Source organism: Parasteatoda tepidariorum, chromosome 2 (genome assembly GCF_043381705.1).
Source record: "Parasteatoda tepidariorum isolate YZ-2023 chromosome 2, CAS_Ptep_4.0, whole genome shotgun sequence".
NCBI classification, from domain to species: Eukaryota; Metazoa; Arthropoda; class Arachnida; order Araneae; family Theridiidae; genus Parasteatoda; species Parasteatoda tepidariorum.
The window spans coordinates 40,651,539-40,678,438 of record NC_092205.1 but is presented as its reverse complement, the minus strand read 5'-3'; the positions used below and the strand labels follow the sequence as shown (position 1 = coordinate 40,678,438).

The following is a 26,900-nucleotide window of genomic DNA, read 5'->3' as shown; positions in this document are numbered from 1 at the left end:
ATAAATCCATATTTTTACTATATTTGTGTTGATTTTTTAATATAATTTTTAATTTTCACAAAATAGGTACCTCTCAGAAAAACCCAGACAGACCCCTGAAGTATTCTTTAAATTCTCTATTTCATCTAGTCTTTAAATTTTAATCATGCATTTGTTTCAAAATGGTTGCTATGCATTCAAAGCCATGTATTATAATGAAAAATTATTTTAGTTAGAGCTTCTAAAATATTGTTACAATATAGTTTTAATATTAAGTTAATTTGATTAAACATTTATAATTTTTTTTAATCATAAATTAAAGTTCTTACAGCGTATTTGAATAAAAATCAAAAAAATCTGATTTAAATCAAAATAATCCGATTTAAATCAAAAAAATCTGATTCTTTTGATTTTTTTTAAAACAATCAAAAAAATCACGAACCCTGCTTTATTATACTCTCTTTTATTTCTCGTAGAGCTCTATTGAATCTAAATTATTTTATTAAAGGGTACTTTTCGGTTATCTAAGTATGGTACAAGCCTACGAATCATCAAAAAATAGAGACCTCCGCTAATTTTTGTTATTTCTTAAATTCATAAAATAGTTGGCTTTCTTTGCTTCCGTTTAATTTGAAAAATACCCTTTAAAATTTGCTTAGCTTTAAAATATATTTTTTACTGTTTTAGATTTGCGTATTTTTTTTAAACTTAAGTAAGTTTATAACAGTTTAGTCCATTTCTTGAAAATAACATTACAAATGAAATTCATTGACTCGCATGATTAGTAATAACAAACAAGTGTACAGTTTAATTTCGACGAAGTTGCTAATTTGATTTATTATACATCAAAGGCACCATTGAAATATTTACAATATTGTCACCGGATGCAGCATGTTTAATAGAAATTGAAGTATATATTTTTAACAATTTGAACAATTACCTGCATTCTGATATGTGGAATAAAGCATTTGTTTAGTTTTTTCGTAATATTTTTTTTTTATTGAAAAAAAGGCTGTTTTTCCCCACACTTGGGGTTAATATGGACAAGCTTTGGGACTAGTGTGAAGAAGCTCGATAATTTAATAAGTAATTTATTAAAATTTATTAGTAGTAATATTAGATATACAGTCGAATCCCGATTTTACCTTTTCCGTCGGACAAAAAGCGCACGAACTGGAATAACGTAAATTCGGGATAAAAAAAATCATTGCATATTTTTCAAAAATCGAAAGACACGCGCATACATCAATAAACTACTGAAAAATGTGTAATCTTTGCTTTTAGAATCAAATATTTCTCGCAACACTGACTATTGTTTTCAAAAATGCTTTTTGGTTTACGTTCGCAAATGTTGTAGAGTTTTTATGTTTTCAAATTCTTGATGAGTTTTTAGTTAATCCTCCGATATTTTTTGCTCATATTCATAGTTTTCATTACTATCATCGGGAGAAGGCCTTAAATCAGAAGTAACTGAAAAGTTGTGCGATGTGAGTTGCAGTCAACATACGCGCCATTCACTTTGGAAGAATTTCAGCCACGCAATTTTATTCCGAAGAGTCAATGTTCCCGTTGGATACAGAGAAGCAATTAACCCCGAGAAACTTAATTAAACCAATTTGTAATGTATTTTAGTCAACAAAACCCAACACTGTGGAATTCAAATTCAGAGCTTCCAGAACATTTATATTTGCTTTAGAAGCATTTTGCATGTCACCGGAATCAAGAAAAATAAATGATTGCCTAGTTGTCTAGTGCAACCCTCTGTAAATGATTGGGTTATTCCAAGATTCAAGGGTTGAAGTTCTCTGGAAAAAATTCCCATACTTCCTTTAACCATTCTTGTCCACCTTGTTTAACGTCCTATGCATTGCCCATCCCACCCCCTTCTGATTTTGACTCTAAGGGGATTTCTCGTCTCATAGAAGGACAATAGTTTAGAATAGAAAAAATGCCAGAGAAGCAGAAGAATCTCAGAAAGTTTGCGCGATCTTTGTAGAGAAAAATGATTTTTATCTGTTGGAAAAAAGCATGAATTGGGATTTTTTTTAAAAGAAGACTAACGTAAAATCCGGGATAATTTAACATTATCGGTCACGGATCAGTAGACAATGACGTAGGAAGCAGGATAACGTACGAAATGGGCAAATTTGAAAGCGGAGTTCTATTATATATATAAATCCAAAATGAAATCAATTTCAATCGAAACCTTCCTTGAGAATAAATATTGACATATTTTAATATTTTTTTTAAAAATCGAAAACAAACTTTATTGGGAACAAAAACAAACACATAAATACAAAGAATATACATTCGTTGCCAAGAGAAAAGTCCTGTCCAGGCGACAAAGAAAGGTATTACAATAAATTTAAAATAGAAATTCTAATTGAGCTTTTCACTACACTAAGAAATGCATTTCAAACGCAAATCAATGCATTTGAAAATCATTATTCAATTTGTTTTATATGAAAGCAATGAATCACTTTTAAGTCGAATCAATTTTAATAACCGTAGTTTTAGCACGAATGGTCCGAACGGACAACAGACAGAGTACATGGTATAGCGAAATCTTTCTTACTGGAGCTATGAAAAGAACATGCAAAAGAGAAGAAGGGAGAGACGCTCACTGATATTATGTTTTAGTTTAATATATGGAAAAAATTCTTCTTTTATTTATCAATATTGAATTATATTTTTTAGCAAACTTGATTAAGCACCTGCTTTTAATTCTTTTAAAGCATTTAGAGAGTGAATTAAAAGTTTTGTGCTAAAATGCTCATTTAATATTAAATACTCTAATTCTAAAGGTTTATCATCCAACAAAATTATTTTCATTACAAAATAAAATGCATCAAACTTGTTACATTTGTAACCAATTAATATTTGTTACATTGAAATTTATGGGTCAGTGAGAATGCGTCTACACTATAGCCACCATCGTGTGTCTACACACACTAGCTCACCGAAAATATGTGCTTGTTTATGACTAATGCCAATGTTTACTTATGTTTAATTTTAAATCTCCTCAATTCTTCATCCCACATGTGTTAATATATGCTCTCTTACAGGAAGAATTTATTAAAAAAAATTATAATGTATTTTTAACGTTTTTCAGAATATTTAATACAAGTTACATCCAAGTTTGTTTTAAAACGTGTATAAGTTAGTTAAAGAAATAATAAAAATATGTACAAGTTTGAATTTTATAATGGTTTTTAATTTTTAACTTATATATTTTAGAGACCATATATATTCTGGACAAAGCTGTTTACTATTTTTAAAAACTATTTTTAATTTTTTTTCGTAAATGGTTATATTAATTTTTGTTTCTGCTAATTCTTAGCTTGAATTACATCAAGCTCCATTACCAATTCATCGTCTTCTTTAAACGACTCAAGTTAAAAAAAACTATATCTATAGCCGCATGATAAATATTATACAATTTTACTACCTAATATGTTGAAACAAAACTAATTTAGTCGTATATAGTAATTTAGTCATACCCCACATTGGTATTATAAAATAAAACTAAACCCATCTCAAATATTTACTATAAGCGAGAGAAAGAATTTTCAAAATCATGCCAAGAATTTCTCGACCATCAAATTAGCTGTCTTGGATTTTAAGTAAAATTTTCTAAGATTATAAGTGTATAATTGGATTTGGTGGAGCAATGTACCTCAGAAAAGGTGTAATTAAAAGTATCGAAGTAGACAATTATCTCGGAAACTTAATTGCATTCTTTAGTTAATGTCTTGAATGGAATACCGCCTGGGCAAAAATTTTGGTTATCGGAACTCACGCGAGGAGAATAAAGAAGTCTAGAACATTAATGAAAGAATTCAGTTTTTTTCTTTTTATTAAAAAAGAATGTTGTAGTACACTTTATTACAAGACATAAAATTTCATCTAATGGTACATATAAAGATAAAATTAAAAGAAAAAGATTTTTTTTTTGTTTTTAATTAATATACTGATGTTTAAATTAAAATAATGCATTATTTTCATGTTAATCCTAATGAATTCCATGCCAGATATTTAAAACTGAAAATATTTTGTTTGAATTGTAAGTAAATTTGGTTTCTGAGCGTGATACTAACTAATAAAAATGTTAATTTTTAATTATAAGTTAAAAATTTATTGTTAAATATTTTAATAATAAATATTATTAATTTTTATTGAATAATTTTTAATTACTAATTTTAGTAATTATTTATTTTAAATTTTTATCAATTTTATTAATTATTTCAATTATTTATTAATTTATTATGTTTTATTAATTAATTTTTATTAATGTTTTAATAGTTAATTTTTAGTAATTAATCTTTATTAATATTTGTTGAGTTACAGAAATGCGTTTTTGCTTCTTGAATTAAGAATTCTCATTACTCTACACTGTAAAAATTTCCGCATAAAGTTAACGTTAAAATTACGGTAATAATTACCATAAAATCGCTGAATTTCTCTAAATAAATATTAGTGTAAAAATAACGGTATAGTATCTTACGGCAAAAATATAAATTTTTAGATTATGGATTTTGACTTAAATTCCACACAAATTATATTTTGAGCATAAAAGTATCACAAATTATGCATTCAATATATATTTCACACAAATTATTTTTTTAAGATAAATTGAAAATAGATTAAATTGAACATAAGTAGGGTGCGGTACTTTTTTTAACTTAAAATCCATTTTTACTTTAAAATTTGATTGAAAAAAAATCTGATGTAAAAACTAATAAGTTAAATTATCATGGTAAATTTTAGATGTTTCTGTATAATTCTTTGATGCTTAATGGTTTACAGTAAAACTTACCGTCAAACCATAAAAATTACGGTAATATTAATTACAAAATCATTGAATCACTCAAATTGAATAAAAATTAATATAAAAATGACTGTTTAAAATTTTACGGGAAAAATGAATCTTAATGTAAAATGAAATTTCCGGATGATGCACTCCGTAAGATGACAGAACCTTTTACCGTATTTCAGTCCGGTATTATTTACAATGTACATATAATTAATACTAAAGTCTTTTATACCAATTTTCATACAATAAAATATTATAAGGGATAAAGTATTGAGGGAAATTATTATTTTTTTGTAAAAATTGTTTCTTCAAAAAAGAAGAGAACTTCAACGTAAGAAATAGTTCCAAAAATCCTACATATCCAGGACATTAAAACATACAGATACATTTAAAATTTATTAGGATAATTTAACTTATTTCTGACTTTTAAATGCTCTTTAACAGTTCACTATGCTATAAAATTTAGAATTCTAATGAAGATGCAAATTCTTAAATTAGAAATTTTATTATAATTACACGTTTATATACATTCCAGACACATTAATGTGTCTGGAATGTGTACAAACCTGTGAAAAGCCAGAATAACCAGCCTTCGCTGCGCAAGCTTCAGTGAGACATTTAGGAAGACAGTTACCCAGCTATTTGAAGCTTCTTACAAAAACATGGATCCCATGCATTAGGTTCAAGATGGTGTTGGAACCACAGGTTTTTCAGTTTCTTTGTTAGAGAATTCGGTACGCAGAGGAGTGGGATTAATTAATCTTAATTATCATTAGAAACTCTTTGAACCACGTACGCAGTATGTACTCTGCGATCTGTCTGACGTGTTTCTTTGTTCTACTGGACGATGCGGATGATTAATATATAAATTCTGAACCCCCCTCAGATTTCAGACCGTGTAGCCCCAAACGTTTTTAAAGTAACGTAACAAAATAAAGCGAAATTATGAAGGGTGTATAAGTTCTGGTGTTAAAAAAAGGAAGAATGATAAAAGAGTATAATAAGATGGTGGGGCTTGTATTTATATGATAATGCTACCAAGACGCGTAGTTTCGGGGAAAAAAACAGCTACGAAAAAGTTAAATTTATCAAGGTCTTATCTTAAGAAGGTCTATAAAGTTCTATGAATTCTATGAAGGTCTATATTATCAAGGCCTTATGAAGGGTGTATAAGTTCTGATGCTAAAAAAGGAAAAATGACAAAAGGGTATACTGAGTTGGTGGAACTTGTATTTATATGATAATGCTATTAAGACACGTAGTTTTGGAAAAAGAACAGCCACGAAAAAGTTAAATTCATTAAGATCTTATCTTAAGAAGGTCCATAAAGTTCTATGAAGATCTATATTATCAAGGTCTTATGAAGGGTGTATAAGTTCTGATGCTAAAAAAAGGAAAAATGACAAAAGGGTATACTTAGTTGGTTGGGCTTGTATTTATATGATAATGCTATCAAGACGCGTAGTTTCGAAAAAAAAAACAGCTACGAAAAAGTTAAATTCATCAAGGTCTTATCTTAAAAATTTTTCAACATCAATATTTTTTAAAAAGAAGTCAAATTGATTTCAAACTTAAAGTGAATAATAACTTCGGCAAATATTTTTCTTTATCGAACTGTCGAAAGAAAAAAAAATACTAACACACTGCTTATATTTTTTAAAATTATAATTTTACTTCCATGAATTCTAATTTTACTTCTTTAAATTCGACTTCTTTTCTTTGATAAAAAAAACTGATTTTAGTTAAGGAAAATGCATAGCGTACAGCCTTCGTTTTCCCAAAAGAGTCGTAAGTTCAGAACTCTTCTTTGCACTCATCTTCTTATTCTTGAAATGACTTACGTTTACGATAAAAATTTACGACCTCTCCTATTTCTTCCTCCCACCGTAGTTGCTTAAGCTGTATAATACGTGATCCGATACAATCCTACAGCTCCGGGAACACCGTCAGAATAATTTGCAGGGCCTTAGAAGTTAATTTATCGAACATCTAAGCGCTCGGACAGAAGCACAATTGCTGAGTCCGGGCACGTAGCGCTGAAAAGTAGTATTGTATATGTTAAGGTATTATATTGTCTGTAACATTTCTTCCAAGCTGTCGGAGTTCGTAAATTAGGTATATTTGGAAGAAAAAAATATACTGTCTGAGTTAAGTTTAGTTTATTCAGTGCAATCAAACGAACTAGATTCTAATTGACATTTCCTTTCGTAAATATTTTGTTATTGCAAAAATTAAAGCTTAATAACGTTTCGAATTAATAGATAAAATGAAGTTTGAATAATAAATGAGTACTTTGTAAAATGTTCTGTTTATGTCAAATGTGCTCTGTGGAAATTTATATTATGCACGTTTTCCTAAATATATGTTTAGAATTTAAGTTGATTTATTTTTCATTATAAATTTGCTATCCTTATTAACAGGATTCAAATATATATACACTATTGTCTGCGGAACTTTTAAATTAATTATAAATATTATAAATTCTGCTGAAAATATATAAAATCCAAAATCCAGAAAAAATTTAAAATATGGAATTTTTTTACTTAAAAGGCAACGTATTTCATGTTTGAAAAGTGAACATTTTCTAAGTATTAGCTGCCGGATGTTTTTTAAATCACCTACTCTCAAGAATCAGTTCAATGTTGAATTATAATATTGCTACCTTGAACCATAACAGCATGCATATTTGCTGCAATTTTAATTAAGTATTAAATTGAAATTATTTTTGTTTAAGTTGATTAATGTAACTATATTTAAGATGGTTTAGTTTGCATAGTAACATGGTTCATCATGACACCATGTATAAGGCCACGACAAATTTAAAAGTTATTATGGTTCAATACCCACCATTTCTAGTGATAAAACTTTGTATTGCGAAAACAAATTTCAAATTTCACGATTTGTAAATTGAAATTATAGTCTTGTTTCTATGGCCACAGAAGAGTAGGATTGATAAAGCAAAACCACTAGGAAGTATTTTTTCGGAACTGTTCGTTATTGTTTTTTCGATTTTTTTTCCTTTATAAATGTTATTATAACTACATCCAGTTATAATTTACTGGAAATAAAAGCCTCTATGAAACTAAATATCTTCAAGCTACAAAAATATAAACTCAATATCTGATTAAATTACTACTACTCTGTGTCCCACTTAAGTAAAACCACTTTGACTGTGAGCTACAACTGGACGCAAACAAAACCAATGGAAGCCAAAGGGGCATATTTTATTTTATTTTGACACCATCGTTGAACAGCTGATTCAATTTTGAGTTTATGACTAACGATGTTCAACTGCATAGCCTTGTCATTTTGAACCAAACCTTAAGGACAAGGGAACTCCTAGATCAAGTATTGGGAGAAATTTGCTTTCATGGAAGACTTTTTGATGGAACTAATTAGAATTTCCGTTACATGGAAAGAAAAACAATGAAAACCTCCCAAGATTAGCCTGACTGCAAGGGGACTCTAACCAACAAAACGTTTACCACTGAGGATATTTTTCGTCAGCACTGTGGTCGGTGCGAGCCGAGTCAATACTTCCTAAAAGAGAAACTCTGCACGGGTTATCATAAGCAAGCAATTTGATCCTTTAGTAGTCCAAACGACGATATCTTTCATATTCCTCCCCACTGCGCAGCTTAGTAGTCCGAACATAGTGACATCTTTCTCATTTACTCCACTGCGCAGTTTATGTTCATAACATCAGACTACTAAATTGATCCGTGCTGGGGATCAGCATGGATCAATTTAGTCTTCTCTCTTCCAGAATGTCTGTGGAATTCTTATCAACCGAGCTGAGTGTGGAAATCATATTGGTCAGACATCGCTGGGATTCGAACCCGGTTTCCCATTATGTTAAGGCGAACACTCTATCCCCTGAACCACCACGACTCAAAACGTGTATCTTTTATTTTATTTTGTAACTATCGTTGAAGAGCTGACTCAATTTTGGGCTTACGACTACCAATGTTCAACACCGTAGTCTTGCTATGTTGAACCAATCCAGAAGACAAGAAAACGCCAGGATCTGCATCTCCATAGGTATGAATTATTATGGGACCATAGAGGATTTTGTGACTCGACAGATTTAACTTGCATCAGTCAGAATTTACTACACGGGGATTGAACCCATGATTACACCACTCGGCCGGCGGGGATCGAACCCATGACCTCTTGGACATGGGTCCATTGCCCTACCAACCAGGATACCCCGGCTCCCAAAACGTGTATAATAAAAAAAGTCGATATTCAAGCACACTTATAAAGAGTAACTCCCTCCCCCCCCCTATCCTGCTCCTTCTGAGCACGCATCACTCAACCATGGTCAAGCATTTTGTCCCGTTTTTCGGGGCTCTACGTTATAGCATGCATGCAACGTAATTTTGCTCAATTTTGACGAATCGCAAAATATATAAAATTTCAATAAACCTGACGTTTTTTTCTTCATTTTCTTTTAAAAATGGTAGTTGTATTAAATTTTGGAATAGTTTCATATAAAGCTATATTCAATTATTTGCAAATATTCACGAAAATGCGTATCTTTTAATGTACGATCGAGTAAAAAAATGAAAAATCTTTTTAAGACTTTTTAGGGTGTATTTCTTAAAAAAAACAGAAAAACTGGCAAAATAACTAATAATAAAGCTTCAATGGATTATTTTTTTAAATCTGTTATTACGTAAGTTTTTAAAGGAGACTTTGTTAAAATCTTATAATTTCTACTTCTGTGGCAAAAAAGTGAGCGGTTGATGAAACAGCTTCAAACTGACTTATCAATTTCTTTTTAAAATTCTCTCGTTTCAATGTTTCATTATAACCAATAATGCTATATTTTGTTATTTGCAAATACCTATAAAAATGAATATTTCTAAATACTCCATCAAATATAAAAATGTAGACGATTTGGTGAGTAGTTTAAAAACCTACAAGTAACATTCGTGGTAAAACTGAATTTAATTTATTTAAAACTGCCCAATACCAAAAGTTATTGCATTGAAATTGTTCACATCGAATGTAGATGCTTTATTAAAATCTAATAATTTCTTCCAGTCGGAAAAACCCATTATCAAGACCGCAAAGACAATTTATCATTAAAACATAAAATCGAATTTTATTCTCGTCACTGCATCTAAAACTAAAAATTCCATACTCCATTTATCGTCAATGAATACTCATTTTGTTCCACAGTTCATATTTCAAAATATTCCAAACCATTCTCATTTTTTTATTTCTTTTTCTAATATCGAAGAGGTAAAAAAAAAGAAGATCATTTTGTTGATAACAGCAAAGAACAAAAAGTCGTTTCGCGCTAACCTCTAATATTTTCTTTCTTTCATCGGGAAAATTTAATGGAGGGAGGTATTTGTGACTTTTCGTAGTTGTACATCCGAGGAAGTCTCTTCCAGATTATTGAATTTCTAGATACTTCGTGCTGTGAATAAAAGTTATTGGAAATCTATACTAACGCAAATTGAAGTGGGAGGAGACACAGAAGATCTCAAAGATATTTTTAAAGTTTCAGAATTGTTCTTCGAGCTATCTTCAAACTTTACTTTTCGAAAATGATCGCGAAGAATAAAAGGTACCATTTCGTGGCAGAGTTTCATAATAAATTATTAACTATTTTTATGAGAATTATAGGACTAACTTTGACACGCGATAACACTGTATTGAAAAAAAAAACTATATATCATTGATTACATTGGGGAACCATTTTTTTGTTGCATTTAGGCAAATAATTGATCTTCTCTAATTTGTGTGTGGGAATTTCAAATCTGAAATTAGTTTTGACTTTAAAGCTACAGATTTTTTTAAAATGACATTTTTAGTCTATTTTTAGTCGAAATGCGCACATTTAAAAATTTTATATATAACAGAGGATAACGTAAATGTTGCGACAAAATTCTAGGAAAGTTAGGGCAAATCCTCAGGATCAAAACTGCATAATATCTCATGCCTGTAAATGTCGATGTTGCCTCCCTATATGATCTGACCCTATATATAGGGTTACTTCCGCATTATGAGCTGTTCAGAAGAAGCAGTTAACTAGCTTGACAAAAGAAACAATTCGTAATCGGAAAACACCCCTAGTGGCGTATGAAGACATTTTCAGATATGAATTACTATGCTATTTTAATCCTGATGATGTGTACTAAATCCACTAGAAGTTTGTCGCAACATTTATGCAACTTCATGTGCTATATAAAACGTTTTTAAACTCGTAAATTTTGACAAAAAATGGACTAAAAATGTTATTTAAAATATCGATAGCTTGGAGAGATAAGCCAATTTCAGATTTGAAATCAGTGACGTGAATATATCCAAGATTAGGTATTGTATCAAACAGAAAACAAATAAAAATGTATTCCTCAGTAATAATTAAAGAAAAATTTGAACGCAACCACTGGTTTATGCAAAAGCAATTTCATACACATTATTTTTAAAATATTCATTTATTATTCAAATTTGGAATCACAAATTCTATCATAAAAATGTTATTTTTTCCGTTACAATATTCAAATATTTTCAATATTGTATTGATAAAAAGTTCGTGCGAATTAAAATTTTTTACCCGTATGTTTAGACATCTATGTTTCGTGAATATTTTAAAATGTAATGTTTAATAGCATTCTTGAAGGATATTATATATATCTTATGGTACGCTTAAGAAAGTTGCTTTACACGAAAAAACTCACAGTTAATTAACATAAATTCATGTAAATATGCTTCATGTGAAATAAGTACTTATATTGCATATGGATAATTTATTAAATAGGGTAAAAAATGAATAGGACAACTCTGAAAATTTCAGTAATTGTTTAAATTAACTAATAAAAAATAAAAATAAAGTTAAATTGCAACTATTTTAATAAAAGACATATAGATTATATAAAACGAAGATAGGAGAATGCAAAATTTCGAAATCTTTGAAATTTTGTACGAGTTTCTGAAAGATTTAAAGGATTTCTGGCATGTCTTGCATTTTAAAATTTTCATTAAAAAATAAATACCTAAGCATTTGTGAAAAAAGTATTCGACTCTTATACTATCATTATGTATTTTTTGAAGATGCAATATTCAAAATATTGAATTTCATTTACTAAGGACTTCATAAAGACTTCAAAATTTAAAAGATGTAAAAAGTTTTTCGTCATGGTAAATTATAGTTTTTAAAAATAATAAATTTACAGATTACTAGTTTGAAAGTTTTAAAAAACGTATCAAAATCAGACTGTCTAATAAAAAATAATATGAATCATTTGATGAATTAGTATAAACCTGTTTTAGTGCTCTTAGATTTAATACCCTAAAAATTACGAGGCAAAAAAAATTATTTAAAGACAAAAAAACTTGTGGAGGGATTTTTTTGCTCATAGATTTGAAACACATTTATTGAATGAGTATTTGTGTAGAGGATAATATTTAAATTAATTTAAAATTTTAGCTTCGAAACAATGTAAGTTGTTTAGAAAGTTGAAATGGTAATCAAAGCTTTTAAAGTGAAAACGAAAAGGGATTTGAAAAGTTTTTAATGGCAAAAAAAAGTAAAAGCATACTAGGTTGAAAATAGAAATATTTTGCATTTGGTACTTGCAACTCTAAGACGTGAAGTGGTTATATGATTTAAATAAGATTTAATTGGGTACTTGTAAGCGACATCACGCGTGTGTGTTGATCCTGATTAGCTTTTAAATCTACAAATGCCATGATTTACCTTTTCTTCCCAATGGCCACCTGGGCATCTGAAGGGCATATTTGTTGACCACTCTTTCAGAGTCACCATATAAGGTGGGCCAACGTTGCTCCCACAGAAAGGACAGATAGTTACAGAGTAGGAAAGAACATCCATGCTTTACCCGGGATTCGAACTCAGAACCTTTCTGATGCAAGGCTAGTTCCCTGACTTCTACACAGGCTAGTCGACATGATTTACCTATGAGGATGTTATTTAAGGCATCTAGTTGAGCTGAAATGAGAATTTCTTTATACTGAGAAATAAAGTTTTGAATAAAACATTAAAATTATTTCATTAAATATGTGACATTCTACAAAATAAAAAAAAAATGATTTATCCATAGACTTCATTAAATTAATATTATATTAATTTGTTCATAAAATAATTAATTAATAAGTGAATCTTAAAAAAATATTTCGATTAATAATTACATTAAAAAATGCCTTGTTCGGGTTAAAACTATTAATTCTAAATTTAAATTTCTCTCTGTAAAGAATCTGAAGTACTTTTTACGCTTTTAAATTTTATTATTGCATGACTGAGAAATGCAATAAAAAATAATTAATGATTCAGAAAAATAAAAATTTTGGTTAACAGAATTTTAATCAAAACAGTTCTCGTAGGAATCATTTTGGAATTTTAATCTGTTGTAAAACTGTTTTATTCCATCTTAAGCTCTCTTGGAATTTATTTCATTTCAGAAAAAGCATTTCAATTTTAAAAAGCAATTTGAATTGCGGAGAATTTAATAGAAGAAAAATAAATAAATGTAAACTTAAAAATCAGATTATGAAGCAGGCGCTACTGCAAACAACACGCAATCGTTCATATTATAATGTCAGAAATTCACTTTGAGTTATTAAATAAAATGTTTCGCAGTGTTCAAAGTTTATTATTTCTCTGAAGGAAGAGAAAAAGACATTTTTATCAAATCCACCAAATACATAAAAATGGCCCAGATGTATTCTTTTTAATTATTCAAAAGGAATTTTTTGATAAACTCTGTTTTAGAACTTTAGGTTTATAGGTAGATTGAAATATTTCTGTAAATTAAAAAATATAGTTGTTTTAAAAAATAATATCTACTTTAAGTGAAATGCGGCTAATATAGTTCAAAAGACAAGTACAGAGATTTTGAATTCATTTTTCCTTTTTAAAAGCAGAATAAAGTGGATTTTTCTTTTAAAAGTAGGTCTAGGTAATAAATTAGCTTATTTCACTCTTCCCACTATAGTTTAAGTTAGAACCGAAATAAAATACCAATTTTTTTGAACATTTTGCCAAACGGAATTAAAATACTTTTAATTTGTTTGTAGATTATGTATACAAGGCATATATTTTGTATTTTTATTTTGAATTAGATACTGTACCGGATAAAATCTGAATCATAAAATTTTAATTTTTAAATAGAATACGAAGCATGTAAATTCTAAGTTAAATTTTGAAGGTTGCGGCAAACGAATGACATTTTCTGCTTAGTTATGTGCCAAAATGTACCGAAACGACGCGGAATAAAGTATTTTTCGTAAATTTAACATGGAGTCATCGACAACGCATTATTAATTGGCGGTATCTCAAAATTATTGGTGTGAATTCTCTTCATCTTATTTTTATCAGAACTCTCTCTTTATCTCTTTTTTGATCTTTGACTCTTGATTGTCTTTTATCTCAATTGTTCAAAGTATCTATTAATTTCCAAACATATTGCTAAAGAACTATATATTTCATGATTCTTTAGCATTATCCTATTTATGTTATTTGTGAATGCTATATTATGATAATTTTATCAAGTTATTTAAAGTATTATATTTATGATAGATAGTAACTTTTTGATAAAACGTATGTTTCTCGTCAGGAAATTATTTATAGTATTATTTTATAATTATTTATTGTACAACTGAACAAAACTAAAATGTTCATTTAAAGAGCTGAATCAGCAGATGAGTAATATGAGTTATAGTTTTTCAGCGTAGTTTTGTTTCTTTCGGCTGGGGGAAAAACGAAACATAAATGTAAATATAGCAAGGAAGATACTTTTGATATTTATAGATTTCCTAATTTTAATTAATTATTCCTATTTTGCATAGTTTGGATAACAATAAAATTATTTACAATTTATAACTTATGGAATTAGAATAATAATTAAAAACTAAACTGCAAGCATGAATCTTCAAATTTAGAAGAAGATAGCGAAATTCGAGAAAAAAATTGCCAAGTGTGCAACCTATACTTTTCCCGACTCTAATTTTGAACTATTTTGAAGACTCCAGGTAAATCAAAGAATCAAAACAACTAGTTCAAAAAAGCATTCTAATCAATCTATTTAGATCAGAGTTTTTTGTTTCAAATCATATCAGATTTGAATAATCTGAAATGAATCAGTAGCAAAAATTATGCTTCGGTCAAGCGAATAATTTTAATGATTTGAAGCAGGGATTTATATCACTGATTGAAGTTTCAAGTTTTTAATTTAGACAAAATAAATTCTTAAAGCAATATCTAACAAACTTGTTCAGAAGGTAGGAACAAATAATAATTCCCATAAGCGATTCAAATTGGTTGATTTCAATTGCACTATAAATACATTTTAGTTAGTTAATTTTAATCAATTAGTTTGAAATTATTTTTTCAATATTATTGATTATAGTTAACTATAACTAAATTACTTTATCAAATCTCTGATTCCAAATAATGTTAACAACGTGATTCAATGAATTCAGTGACCCATTCAACAGTTAAAGTATGCATGACAACCGTAAAACTATAAATATTACATATTTTCAGGACCAAAATACTGCTTTATTATTACGTCTAAAAATGTATTGACTCAAAGATAATGTTTATTATTTTTGAAAAAAATCCATGCACTTTGAACTTTTTTTTAACTAATCTGTCACAAATAAATGTCTAAAAAATGTAAATAATTTATTTCAACTGAAAAAGGATTTCTTTAAAGTACATGTACGAAACATTTTAGAAATTTTAAATTTAAACGTAGATTTAACTAAGTGAAGCATTCACACAACAGCCCGTTGTGAGCCAAGAAGTGATGGAGGCTCAGGTTTTACAGTTTCTTTACAAAAGAACAATATTGTGGCAATAAGTTTACCACTGCGCACAGGCCTCTTTTACGTCCCAGACAAGCTGGTCGATCTGAAGCTATAGGGACTTCAAATCGCTTCCGAGGATTGAACCACAGTTTTTTCACCATGACAAGTCAGCGAGCAATCGTGGATCCTAGAGCTAACAGACACATTTATTTAATAATGTTTAACAGTAATGCGTATTCCGCGTCAAAAAAGTTAAGAAAATACCCAAGCAACAAATTAAATAAAGGATTGTTGTTCTGTACGATGGAAATGAATACGAAACCATATACTTGAAATTAGGAATTATCTTCCTTCATCTTATCGTTATTAATATTAATGTTAGCATTTTTTAAAAATTTTTTGAAAAAAATAGAGAAATGAAAAGATTAGTAAAAAATTTCCTCTTTCAGAACAAAAAGAATATTTAATGTATTCAATAGAAAGATAATTTTATTAAAAAAATCAAATAGAGTTTTTTTGAAAAAAATATTTTTGATAGTGACAACCTTTATCTGATTTAAGAAAGATACCTAATTAATTAATCAGATGTGACCTTCTCTTGTTTAATTCTAATTAATATTCATTAAATAGTGAGATATTTTTTGACTCAGTTTATAAGACATTTTTTGCAAATTTTTCCTTTACAAAGACAATTCATGGAATTCTGCCGAAATGTGTCAAAAAAATTCCCGCATTTTCTTAGTCGGGATAAAATAAATTTCCATAATAAAACTAATGAATGAAACTTTAAAAAAAAAGACTTAAAATGAAAGTCATTATGATAATTATTTCCTGTTACATACTATGGATGAGTTTATTTTCTTCTCTTTATTTTGAAACATTTCTTCGATAATAAGATTTTATATAAAATCTTTTTTAATATAATTTTTGTCATTGAAGAAAGTGAAAACTTCTTCTAGCAAATAGTAGGCATGGGTAGACGAATATCATAATTACATTTTTTTATTAGAAAAAAAGACGTTAAACTATAAAATATTTTTTAAGTTTGAATTGTATTGTCATAACATAACTCTTAGAAACTGAAACTATCATAAACTTTATGGAATATATTTTAAATAAGTACTCGAATTTACATTTTTGTCTCAGCTTTATCACTAGGTACGTATAAAATTAATTTCTGTAGTGGGCATATTTTTAAATTGGGTTATTTTCTTTGAACACAGATGTATAGTGCGCAGAATTATTATAAAGAGTGAACACCCTGAATAACTTTTGACCCAATTATTGTGTTTACACTTAATTTTAATGTTTAGAGGGCCTAACTTTAAATATGCAGCTGTATATGAATATGCATTACCTTAGATAATGAGATATGCCTTAAATTAGTGCAAATGATATTTTATGTTACGAACACATATTTTTTCTGAGTAAACACACTTTTTTTGACGGATTATAATTTTTTATCCTGAAAATATGGAGGTGGTAGTCGCGATTTTTGTTTTATTTCAAAAGCGTGTAATTCAAAAGAAAAATAATAAAAAAAAGACTGAAGTAGGTTGATCAGTTCTCCAGAAATCAAATTTTAAGTATACGACTTTTTTTAAAATTGGATAACACAAAAATCCACTGATTTCAACTAAATTTTGTATTTTTTCATTTAAAACTACCTACGTAATTAATTAACATATTTAAGATAAGACTTTAGAGCTATTAAGATTCAGTTTCTTTGCGAGAAATTTCATTTATTAGATAAAATTTTTTTCAGAGAGTTCATTTTTTCAAAATTTTTATGCACTGTACGATTCTGATTTAAGTATCTCACTAATTTTGTCTTACGTCTAACATTTGTTTTGAATTATAATATGAAGTATACTTTATATTTAACAATAACTTCTACGACTATGCCTTAAAACTGCTGAAGCTATCGAACATCCATGCGTTAAAATTTTACAAACACAATCATTCAATACTTTTCTGATGCTCTAAGGTTTAGTCTAAAGTCATAGACTTAATAAAAATTTTTTAGAAGAAATTATTTCATTGTTCGGGATTCTTATTTTAATATTTTGACCCAATTACATACAATATTTGATCCTGAACAATTGCATACAATATTTGATTTTTAAAGGGAAATCCAGAAAAATCAACTAATCATTTGTGCAGGAGACATTTATTACTATAATAACTTCAGCCTTATAATATATACAAAATCTAATAGTGAGAAAGGTATCTTCAATGCCTAAGGTAAATCTAGAGTCCTTAGGAAACAAAATATTGTTCCCTTTTCGCCCGTTATGAGGAAAGTCAAGTACTAGACAAGAATCGCAATATCTGTGAGCTCTAAATAAACTAGAAGTGCTGCTTAGCTCTCTTTTCGAATAAATACATGTAGGTAGGTAATAAATGATCATCAATTCCCTTCGCTGACTTTTACAACAGCATTTACGAGCGCACTTACTTCCACCCTATCTACCAAGTCCAGTTCGTAAACAATTTTATATTTCAACTATTTAAATTAAAAAGTTTAGAGATTTAACTGTTTTATATAATTACGATGTTTAATAATTTAAGACGATGTTTAAAATATTTTAAAGTAAGTCTTAATAATTATTAATAAAATCGAAACTATGTGTTTTAATAACTATTTATAAAAATTTTCATTTCAAAAAATTAATTATAAATGAGGATAAAACGAACCAAAACCTCCTTTTGATTTTAAAATCAGATTAAAATCTATTGAAAATTTATTATATAAAATATTACAATAATATTAATACTAGAAAGACTGAAACTTAGTATATACCTATATTGCCCAAAAGCAGTCAAAATGACTGCATTTTGAAAGAAACTAATGTGTAAATAAATTTTGCTTAATTAATTTTTAATATTTTTAATATTATTTACATTTATATAACAAGTTATTAGAAAATATTAACAATAAAAAAATTTACTTCACTTGGAAAGAAAATATTAATTTATGCATTATTATTTGTATATTTTTTGCAAATGAAAAAAGCAGTTTAAAAGCTGTCAAAAAGATTTTCTTTAGGCAACCTAGTGTTAAGGAAAGAATATCTAACTGATGAAGATTTTAAGTTACTCTTTTTTAACACAACTTCTATACTTTGAAATTACGTCATCCATAATTCTGCAATGAGAGAAAAAAATCAAACTACCCGAATATAGTAAAATTTACCATGTTTCAGGCTGTAGAGGAACCCTAAAAAGTCCAATAATTTTAACTTACTCACTTTGGTAATGGGTTTGGTAAAAAACGTAAAATATAGTGTTTTAATATGTGAAAAAATTTGGTAAACGTGGTAAAATTTGGTAATTTTATCATGACAGCTTAGAGTAAGGTAGAAAACCCTTTATTCAGTTACATTTACTTTTAAGCTTTGTATTTTGTTATTAAAAGTGAAGTAATAAGAACTCTAATTTTGAAAACTAGAAATTACGGCAAACTATTACCATATAACCGGAAAAATTACCAAATGAATAGGTAGTTTATAAATATCGAATTTTTTGCTTTCATAACCAGAGTTTTGGTTTTATATTCCAGCCATGTCATTACCATCCAATACCGTAATTTTACCACAGATTTTTTTCCTCCATGTGCTATTTTATAATTTAGTATAATTGTTCTGAAGGTAAAAATTTTTTTTTATTTAAGTAAATGAGATTTATTTATTGTTAAATTGGATGTATAATTTAAAAGATCAAGAAAATAAATATTCGTTAACTGATACAAAAAAAAAATCGCTTTTACTTGATTTAATCATGAAATACTTAAAACAAAATTAAACTGAATTGTTTGTTCAAAGTGAATTTTAAAAGCAAAGGCTATAAAAAAAAATAAAGGATAAATCATTGAATCATATTTCCGTTTCGTAAAATGGGAAAGCGGGAAAATACGAATCATTTATTTTTCTCCATCGTGTAAGGTTTTATATCAGAAACTTCGCACCATCCGATTTCCAAAAATATTTTTACTACACTTTTGGGAATAAAAAGTACATATCGAAATCTTAAATATTTTTCAAAAGGAATGAAACTGAGAAAACTACGAACACGAATAGATTTAGTTTTTTAAGTTATTTCTGACTGTAAATTGAATCTCTTTTTGGAATAAGCAAATATATACTAGGAAGTGTAAACACATCTATTTTAAATTTATGATTCTATGGCGTAAAAAGATAAAAAAATTCTTTTCTCTCATATTTATAAAATCGTAAAAAAAGGATAGTTGTAAAAAAGGAAATAAACTTAGTGAAATGCATTATTTTCGCTCACATTAAAATACATAAAAACCATATTCTATATTTTAAGCTTAGATTTGCATTTTATAAATAAGAATCCATTTTATTTTAAATGTTAATGTATTTTAACAATGTACTTAATAGTTCAATTTCGTTTCGGTTAAATTAGTTCAAGTAATTGGTTTAAAATTTAACTTGGTTTAAAAAGTTATTAAAATGGAAAACAAAATGTTTTGTAATATTTTAAAAATTGATCAATTTTATTAACTAGATTGTAATAATTTTTAAACGTAGATGATAAAAATGTTTTCATTCAGTTTTAACTTTACTTTTGTTTATGTAACGTATTCTAGAGTAGTAACTAACTTTCAAATAAATTGCAAATATTTGAGAATGACGTTCTAGTCTAATAACAACAAATAATTTAAGCTCATTAGGGTTACGACCTATAATAATATTTGCTCGTGAATTTTTTGCATATTTTTCAAAAGCTACGTATTTACAAGAAAACTGACTATTTGTTTTTACAGTAACTTTTGCTGTTGGAAAGGAATATTTTGACAGTAAAAAAGTAAAGTAGTGTGACTTTATTTAATGTTAAAAGACATTTTTTATTAATCATAAACAATTTGTAAAGCTATACTTAAAAGGATTAAATTAATTTCATTATGAACTTTGATAATTCATTTATTAGTACATTTATCAAACGACATTTTGGAATATTTTAATATTTTGTATAAATAACAAATAAAAGCGCAAAGAAATGTTTCTTCTGAAATTCAATTTTTGCAGCATTGTTATAATATTTTTAATTTCAGGTAAAATTGACTAGCAGCATCTGTAATAAAAAAAACAAAATAGAAATCTTATGTATCAATATTAATATTTATAATGCGTTATCAATCATGCGTTTTAAGTGTTAAATGTTATTTTTATTAAAAAAATAATGTTTTTTAAATGTTACTTACAATTAAGATTCATGCTAAATATTTAGTTCTCATTTATATTTAATTAGTGTTTTTTTTCTTTTCAGATGCTACTGTTTTCAATAAAGAAGGAAGGAATAAAAAAGAAAATTGCAAAAAGAGATATTATTTTATGTTTTACAAGAATTTCAAAAAGCAAGAATTTCTGTTTTTAAGGTTTAAATAATTTATAACGTTTGAAATTTAAATTCAAAATATACTTTTTATTCTAGAGTTTTAAAATAAGAACCCAAAATTCATTACAAAGTTTTCAAAATATTTATTTTAAGGAATAGAGAATGAAAAAAATGTTTCTATATCTTGTGAAATATCAATGCATAAGGCAATGAAGAAATGAAAATAAATACAATTGCAGAGTTTTACTGGTTAGAAAGATTAGTTCTCATTGCATAAATAATGGGTGATATCGATGTTAAAGAGCTATCAAGTCATGATCATGAAGGTAGGTTTTCATGAATTTACAACTTTTTATTGTTTTTTTTTTAAATGAAACTAAATGACATCAATCTTTGCTTTTCTTACTTGAATAGTGTTTTACATTTTTAATCACCTTGAATCAATTGCTTACGCACTATGATATTAAAGTGAAGCAATATACGGAGAAGAAATTCGAGTAAAATTACAACCGTATTCTATCCTAATGTCGATTCTAGTAAAAAATCCATAATTTTGGTGAATGAGAACACAATACACGGTACTTAAACCATTCATTTCGTACCTTTCCGCTGATATGGTATCGGTTTACCAGAAATTCTGATTACCAGAATCAGAAACCAAAATTNTAAAAATATACTTTTTTTCTAGAGTTTTAAAATAAGAACCCAAAATTCATTACAAAGTTTTCAAATATTTATTTTAAGGAATGGAGAATGAAAAAAATGTTTCTATATCTTGTGAAATATCAATGCATAAGGCAATGAAAAAATGAAAATAAATACAATTGCAGAGTTTTACTGATTAGAAGGATTAGTTCTCATTGCATAAATAATGGGTGATATCGATGTTAAAGAGCTATCAAGTCATGATCATGAAGGTAGGTTTTCATAAATTTACAACTTTTTATTGTTTTTTTTAAAAATGAAACTAAATGACATCAATCTTTGCTTTTCTTACTTGAATAGTGTTTTACATTTTTAATCACCTTGAATCAATTGCTTACGCACTATGATATTAAAGTGAAGCAATATACGGAGAAGAAATTCGAGTAAAATTACAACCGTATTCTATCCTAATGTCGATTCTAGTAAAAAATCCATAATTTTGGTGAATGAGAACACAATACACGGTACTTAAACCATTCATTTCGTACTTTTCCGCTGATATGGTATCGGTTTACCAGAAATTCTGATTACCAGAATCAGAATTAGTTTTTTGATTACCAGAATCAGAAACCAAAATTTCTGGTTTCCAGAAATTCTAGTTTTCAGAATTGTAGTTCTTATTACCACATTCAGTAAAAATTACAAAACTGAAAGGTAAATTTAACTGAACTAGTTTTTATGCTATGCTCTAACGTATCATGCTACAGTTATCAAATATTACCATATTTCGCAAATTTTGTCTAACGGGATAAAATCGCATTTTATTGTTAATTTTTTATGAAATTCTTTGCCACATTGATTTGATAAACATTACGGAATTTTTTGGTGTTTCTATTAGATCTAGAACTACGGTAAATTTTAGCGTATTCTGTTAGTTTAGACCATAATTTGTTTCTCACTGTATCAATGCAATCAATTTGCTTATCAAGGTTAAGGAAGATTACGGCTCTACATTATTATACGATTATTGATATATCGAGATTGACTATGTATCGAGATTGATTATGCTTCGAGACTGATTATATATCGAGATTAAAAAATCTCATTTGTATACTATTTTGCAGAAATATTAAATGAGACTAAATTGTTTGTCAGTTCGTTACAAAATTTCTTCACCCATGCGTTATAAACATATTGTGTAAGCAAATTGACAGTTTATTTTAAACATTTGGTAAAAATATTTTGACTTCGCTGAAAAAGTAATATTCATAAAACACGTGTAACAAATATTTTGAGTTTTGTTTCCTTGTTTTTGCTTTTTATTGAGGTTTTGACCAGGCTTTATAAGTGAAACTGGTGTGTTGCAAAAATATTCTTGACATAATTTGTTTAATTTAACTTTATACTTTTTCTTAAAATAGGTTCTGCTTTTAATCTATGAATAAAATTGGTCTTTAATTTCAGTTTCCCTCTATTTCTTTATTTAATATAAGTTTTTTATAAATGTTAAAATTTTTAAGGAATTTTTTTTTAAAAAAATGTTTAATTATGCTCTAGTGAGATCCATGCTTTTTTTTAAATAAAAAATATCACTGCCGTTCCATACACGTTACCTTTGTCAATAGTTTCAGCCATTGTTCATTATTGCAGTTGATTTTCCTTGCATGTAGTTGAAAATATGAAAGAAATAATGCATCTGTGCAGATGTATTTTTATTCAATTACAGCTGCATTTATGAAGCCAATAATAAATGAAGCTATAGATTGTGACTATGTAGTTGTAGACAATTTTACCTTAGCTTCCTCCTTTCATTTTATAATAAGAAATAACAATGTGGTGACATTCCAAGTCATTAGAATGATGTAGACATCAGAAATCTGTATCATTCAAATGATATGTAATATTCCTGTTACATTAAATTAAATTATTTCATTCCATGGATTTTAAAAAGCATATTTTTAAATGCCTTCCGCCTACTTTTATTTTGAGTTGTTGAATTCGCATTTTTTAAAATTTTATTCTTACGTATATGAAGTTTAAATTTTATAATAGTATTTATTTCGAAATTACTCCAGAGAATATTTCATAAAATATATTGTTTTGAAATAAACGTCTAATTTTATTTACATAATAAAATACTGAGTTACTTATTTTTTCCAAATGCCTTTTACATTTTCTTAGATAATGCTGAAAATTCCCTGCTGTAAATACATAATTTAGCATTGTTTTTTACTTTTTAAATTTAACATCGAAATAAAACAAACAATGGGCGGCTGTTCTTCAAATCCTTATAGAGTTTCATCTTATTTTCGACGAAATATCTTTGTTTCCTTTGTGAGGATTATGGTATAACCTCAAAGATTATTTTACCTCATTTATTGAGGATTATTTTCTTATCCCATACTTTTGCTTGCAAGATATAAAAATAAAATACAATTTTCAGACTAAAATGTATATCTTATAAAAACTTATATGGAACATGTTATTGGTTTAAATATTATTAATATTATGTTTAAAGTATTATTCACTTAAAATAATACTAGTAAGAGGCTAAAAATATTAAACTATATTAATATGTGAATATTTTTGTGAAAATAGGAAGTTTATTGATTAGAAAGGGAAAACCGAAAATTTAATTTTGAATCTCGTTTTTTTAAGTAATTAATTCAACCTCATAGTTAATTTAAAACAATAGCTAGTATGTGCGCGTAGTAATAATTTTCACTCAAAATAGTTTGGAAAGTTAGTTTAGAGATTAATCAGTTAAGTATTAACTCAAGTTAAATAAGCGATTAATTTAACAATTTTTTTAAAATGAACGCTGTAAAAAACTTTGTGAAAAAATGTGAAACTTTTCTAAAAATAAATACAATAAAGATAATATAGTTAAATTGTTATGGTTACAGTAAATTTTTAAATACTTTCAGAAATTGTAATTAGTTATATATCAAATCACCAACAAACAGGATATTTCGTATTGATTAGTTTTAAAGAAATCCTACTAGCATCTTTGCGCGAATTAGGGTCAAGCAAATGTGTATTTAAGAAAAGTAAAAAGAAAAACGCACTATTGAGGAAGGGACGATGGAAACCGTCAAAACTTGTTTAATTGCCAGAAAGAAGAGAAAGGTGATTGGTTGACAAATCAAAAAGTTACATAAAGGAATCAAACTTCCTTTAAATTTTTCCTTTCCCGTCTTCCTTGCTATTGGTTTCAAAGATGGTGGATAAAAGTTATCGAGAAATATTGTTAGGCACAAATTATTCAACTGATTTACGCCTATTATTTATTTTATTTTACAGTGTTCTGGATAATTTTTGGCACGAAATTATTATTCATGAACGAATGCGTGTTATTTTAAGAACGAAGGGTTACTTTGGAACGATGTTTCAATAAAGCAGACATCAACTTATAACTTAAATTATTTGTGCTTTCAACCGTTGTATGAGAATATAGGTTTATGTTCAGGGAAAATTGAGGTATAATTTGATACAATAAAGCCGGTAGCAACTTATTATTTAAATTATTTGTGCTTTCAACAATTGTATTCTCTAGTAGGTGAATAGGCAAGTTAGGTGAAAGAGAAAAAAATAAGGTATAACTTGGTATAATAAAGTAGACAATGACGTATAATTTAAATTATTTATGCCATCAACCGTTGTTTCATTCGTGTGGGATTAAGTTAATGATAACGGAAGCAGAGGACAAATGAAGTATAATGCGGTATAATAAAGCATACAACAAATCATGATTTAAATTATTTGTGTTCTCAACCATTGTTTCTCTTGAATGGGAATATATTTAAGTTAAGAGAATAAAAAATTAAGGTATAACATGGTATAATAAAACAGACACCAACTAATAATTTACATTATTTGTACTTTCAACCGTTCTATGGGAATAGGTGTTATGTTAAGTAAAAAAGAAGAAAAATGTGACATAACTTGCTTGTTGGTCTGCAAGTAGGAGGTTGAGTACTCTGATATTGCGTTAAGTATGGACATTCAGGCAAGGATATTCTTTTTATTTTATTTTACAACCAGTGCTGGACAGCCAATCCAATTCTTCGCTTACGACTATCAATGTTCAATTCCAATGCCTTCTAATTTTGAACTCAACCCAGAAGAAAAGGCAACTCCTGAAACAAGCATTGGGGAAAACTAGCCCCCCTGGAGAACTTTTTGATAGAATTGACTCACATTTGCGTTACATGGTGAGGAAAACCACGAGACCTCCCACCATGGTTCCTAGGCTAAGATTTTAAAGCATTAGGTTTATTTTATACTCTTCGCGTACTGAGAAAAAAATATGATCAGAACTATCAAAACATGGTAAAATTTACCATGTTTCTGGCTCTACGGAAAAGCCAAAAATCTCGGTAATTTTAACCAAAATGCTTTGGTAATGATTTTGGTAACGTTAAGATTAAAATATCGCTTTATAATATGCCTGAAAAATTAGTAAATATGGTAAAATTTGATGATTTTATCATGATATCTTAAAGCATGGTATGAAAATGATTTATTCATTTAAATTTACTTTTCAGTAAAGTATTTTTACTAAATGTGTAGCAAGAAGAACGATAATTTTGAACACCAGAGTTTCCGGTTAACTGTTACCGTATGAACCGAAAAATTGCCAAATGAATGAATTAAATATCGCATATTTTAGTTGTATTAACCAAAATCATGTTTTTTTATTAAAAATATCCTTACCATACAGTAAGATAAGTTTATCAGAAAATTTATCTCCTTGTGAATCTCTCCTTTGTACTGCATGAATGTGCCTCTTCCTAATAAATAAAATGAAAGTGAGATGCGGCTTACAGGCGTCCACTATTAATTCTAAATTAGATGTTTCGTTTTTTTTGAGACATGGGATAAAATCTAAATGTTTTTAATAGTGCAGTTGGTATAGAACATATAACTTATTAACCTATAGATAATTTAAAAAGTAAATGATCCTTCATAATTTATATAAATATATTTTGGAAGTTTTATAAATTTCTTTTATGTGATTAGGACAATACACTGAAAAATTGTATTATTTTGCAGTGCTGGGAGTAGATTTCTGCTCTGGTTACACAGACATTTTTGGAAAATGGAATACAGGGTTCAACTGCCCACGTGTGGGTAATAGTAAAGTTGTGTATTGTTGTGGCACGGTCACATACAAGTACTGCTGCACAAGACGAGATCATCATTCAGGTTCAGGAATTAGGTATGACTTGCTTTTATTTACGCTAATTTAACTTTAGAAGTTCCACAATATATATATATATATATATATATATATATTTCAAGCTTCATAAATTCA

The 26,900-nt window shown here is 27.7% G+C and overlaps 2 protein-coding genes across 5 annotated transcripts in view; one reads left to right on the top strand and one right to left on the bottom strand.

Annotated features, from left to right (window-relative positions):
• LOC107452552 (uncharacterized) overlaps window positions 1–26,900 on the top strand; it is a 56,508-nt gene that overhangs the window by 12,485 nt on the left and 17,123 nt on the right. For 2 of the 4 annotated variants that reach the window (XM_071177476.1, XM_071177477.1), the window contains exons 2-3: window positions 20,870–21,264; window positions 26,639–26,804. In XM_071177476.1, the coding sequence (XP_071033577.1) occupies window positions 21,219–21,264; window positions 26,639–26,804 (212 nt within the window). In that variant the 5' untranslated portion in view covers window positions 20,870–21,218. Of the gene's footprint in view, window positions 1–20,869; window positions 21,265–21,662; window positions 21,856–26,638; window positions 26,805–26,900 lie in introns of those variants that run through there. The other 2 variants (XM_043046752.2, XM_043046751.2) reach the window with 1 other exon arrangement.
• LOC139424981 (uncharacterized) overlaps window positions 8,699–26,900 on the bottom strand; it is a 49,016-nt gene continuing 30,814 nt past the window's right edge. The window contains exon 2 of the mRNA XM_071177475.1: window positions 8,699–8,903. The gene's annotated coding sequence lies outside the window, so the exon portion shown is untranslated. The remainder of the gene's footprint in view (window positions 8,904–26,900) is intronic.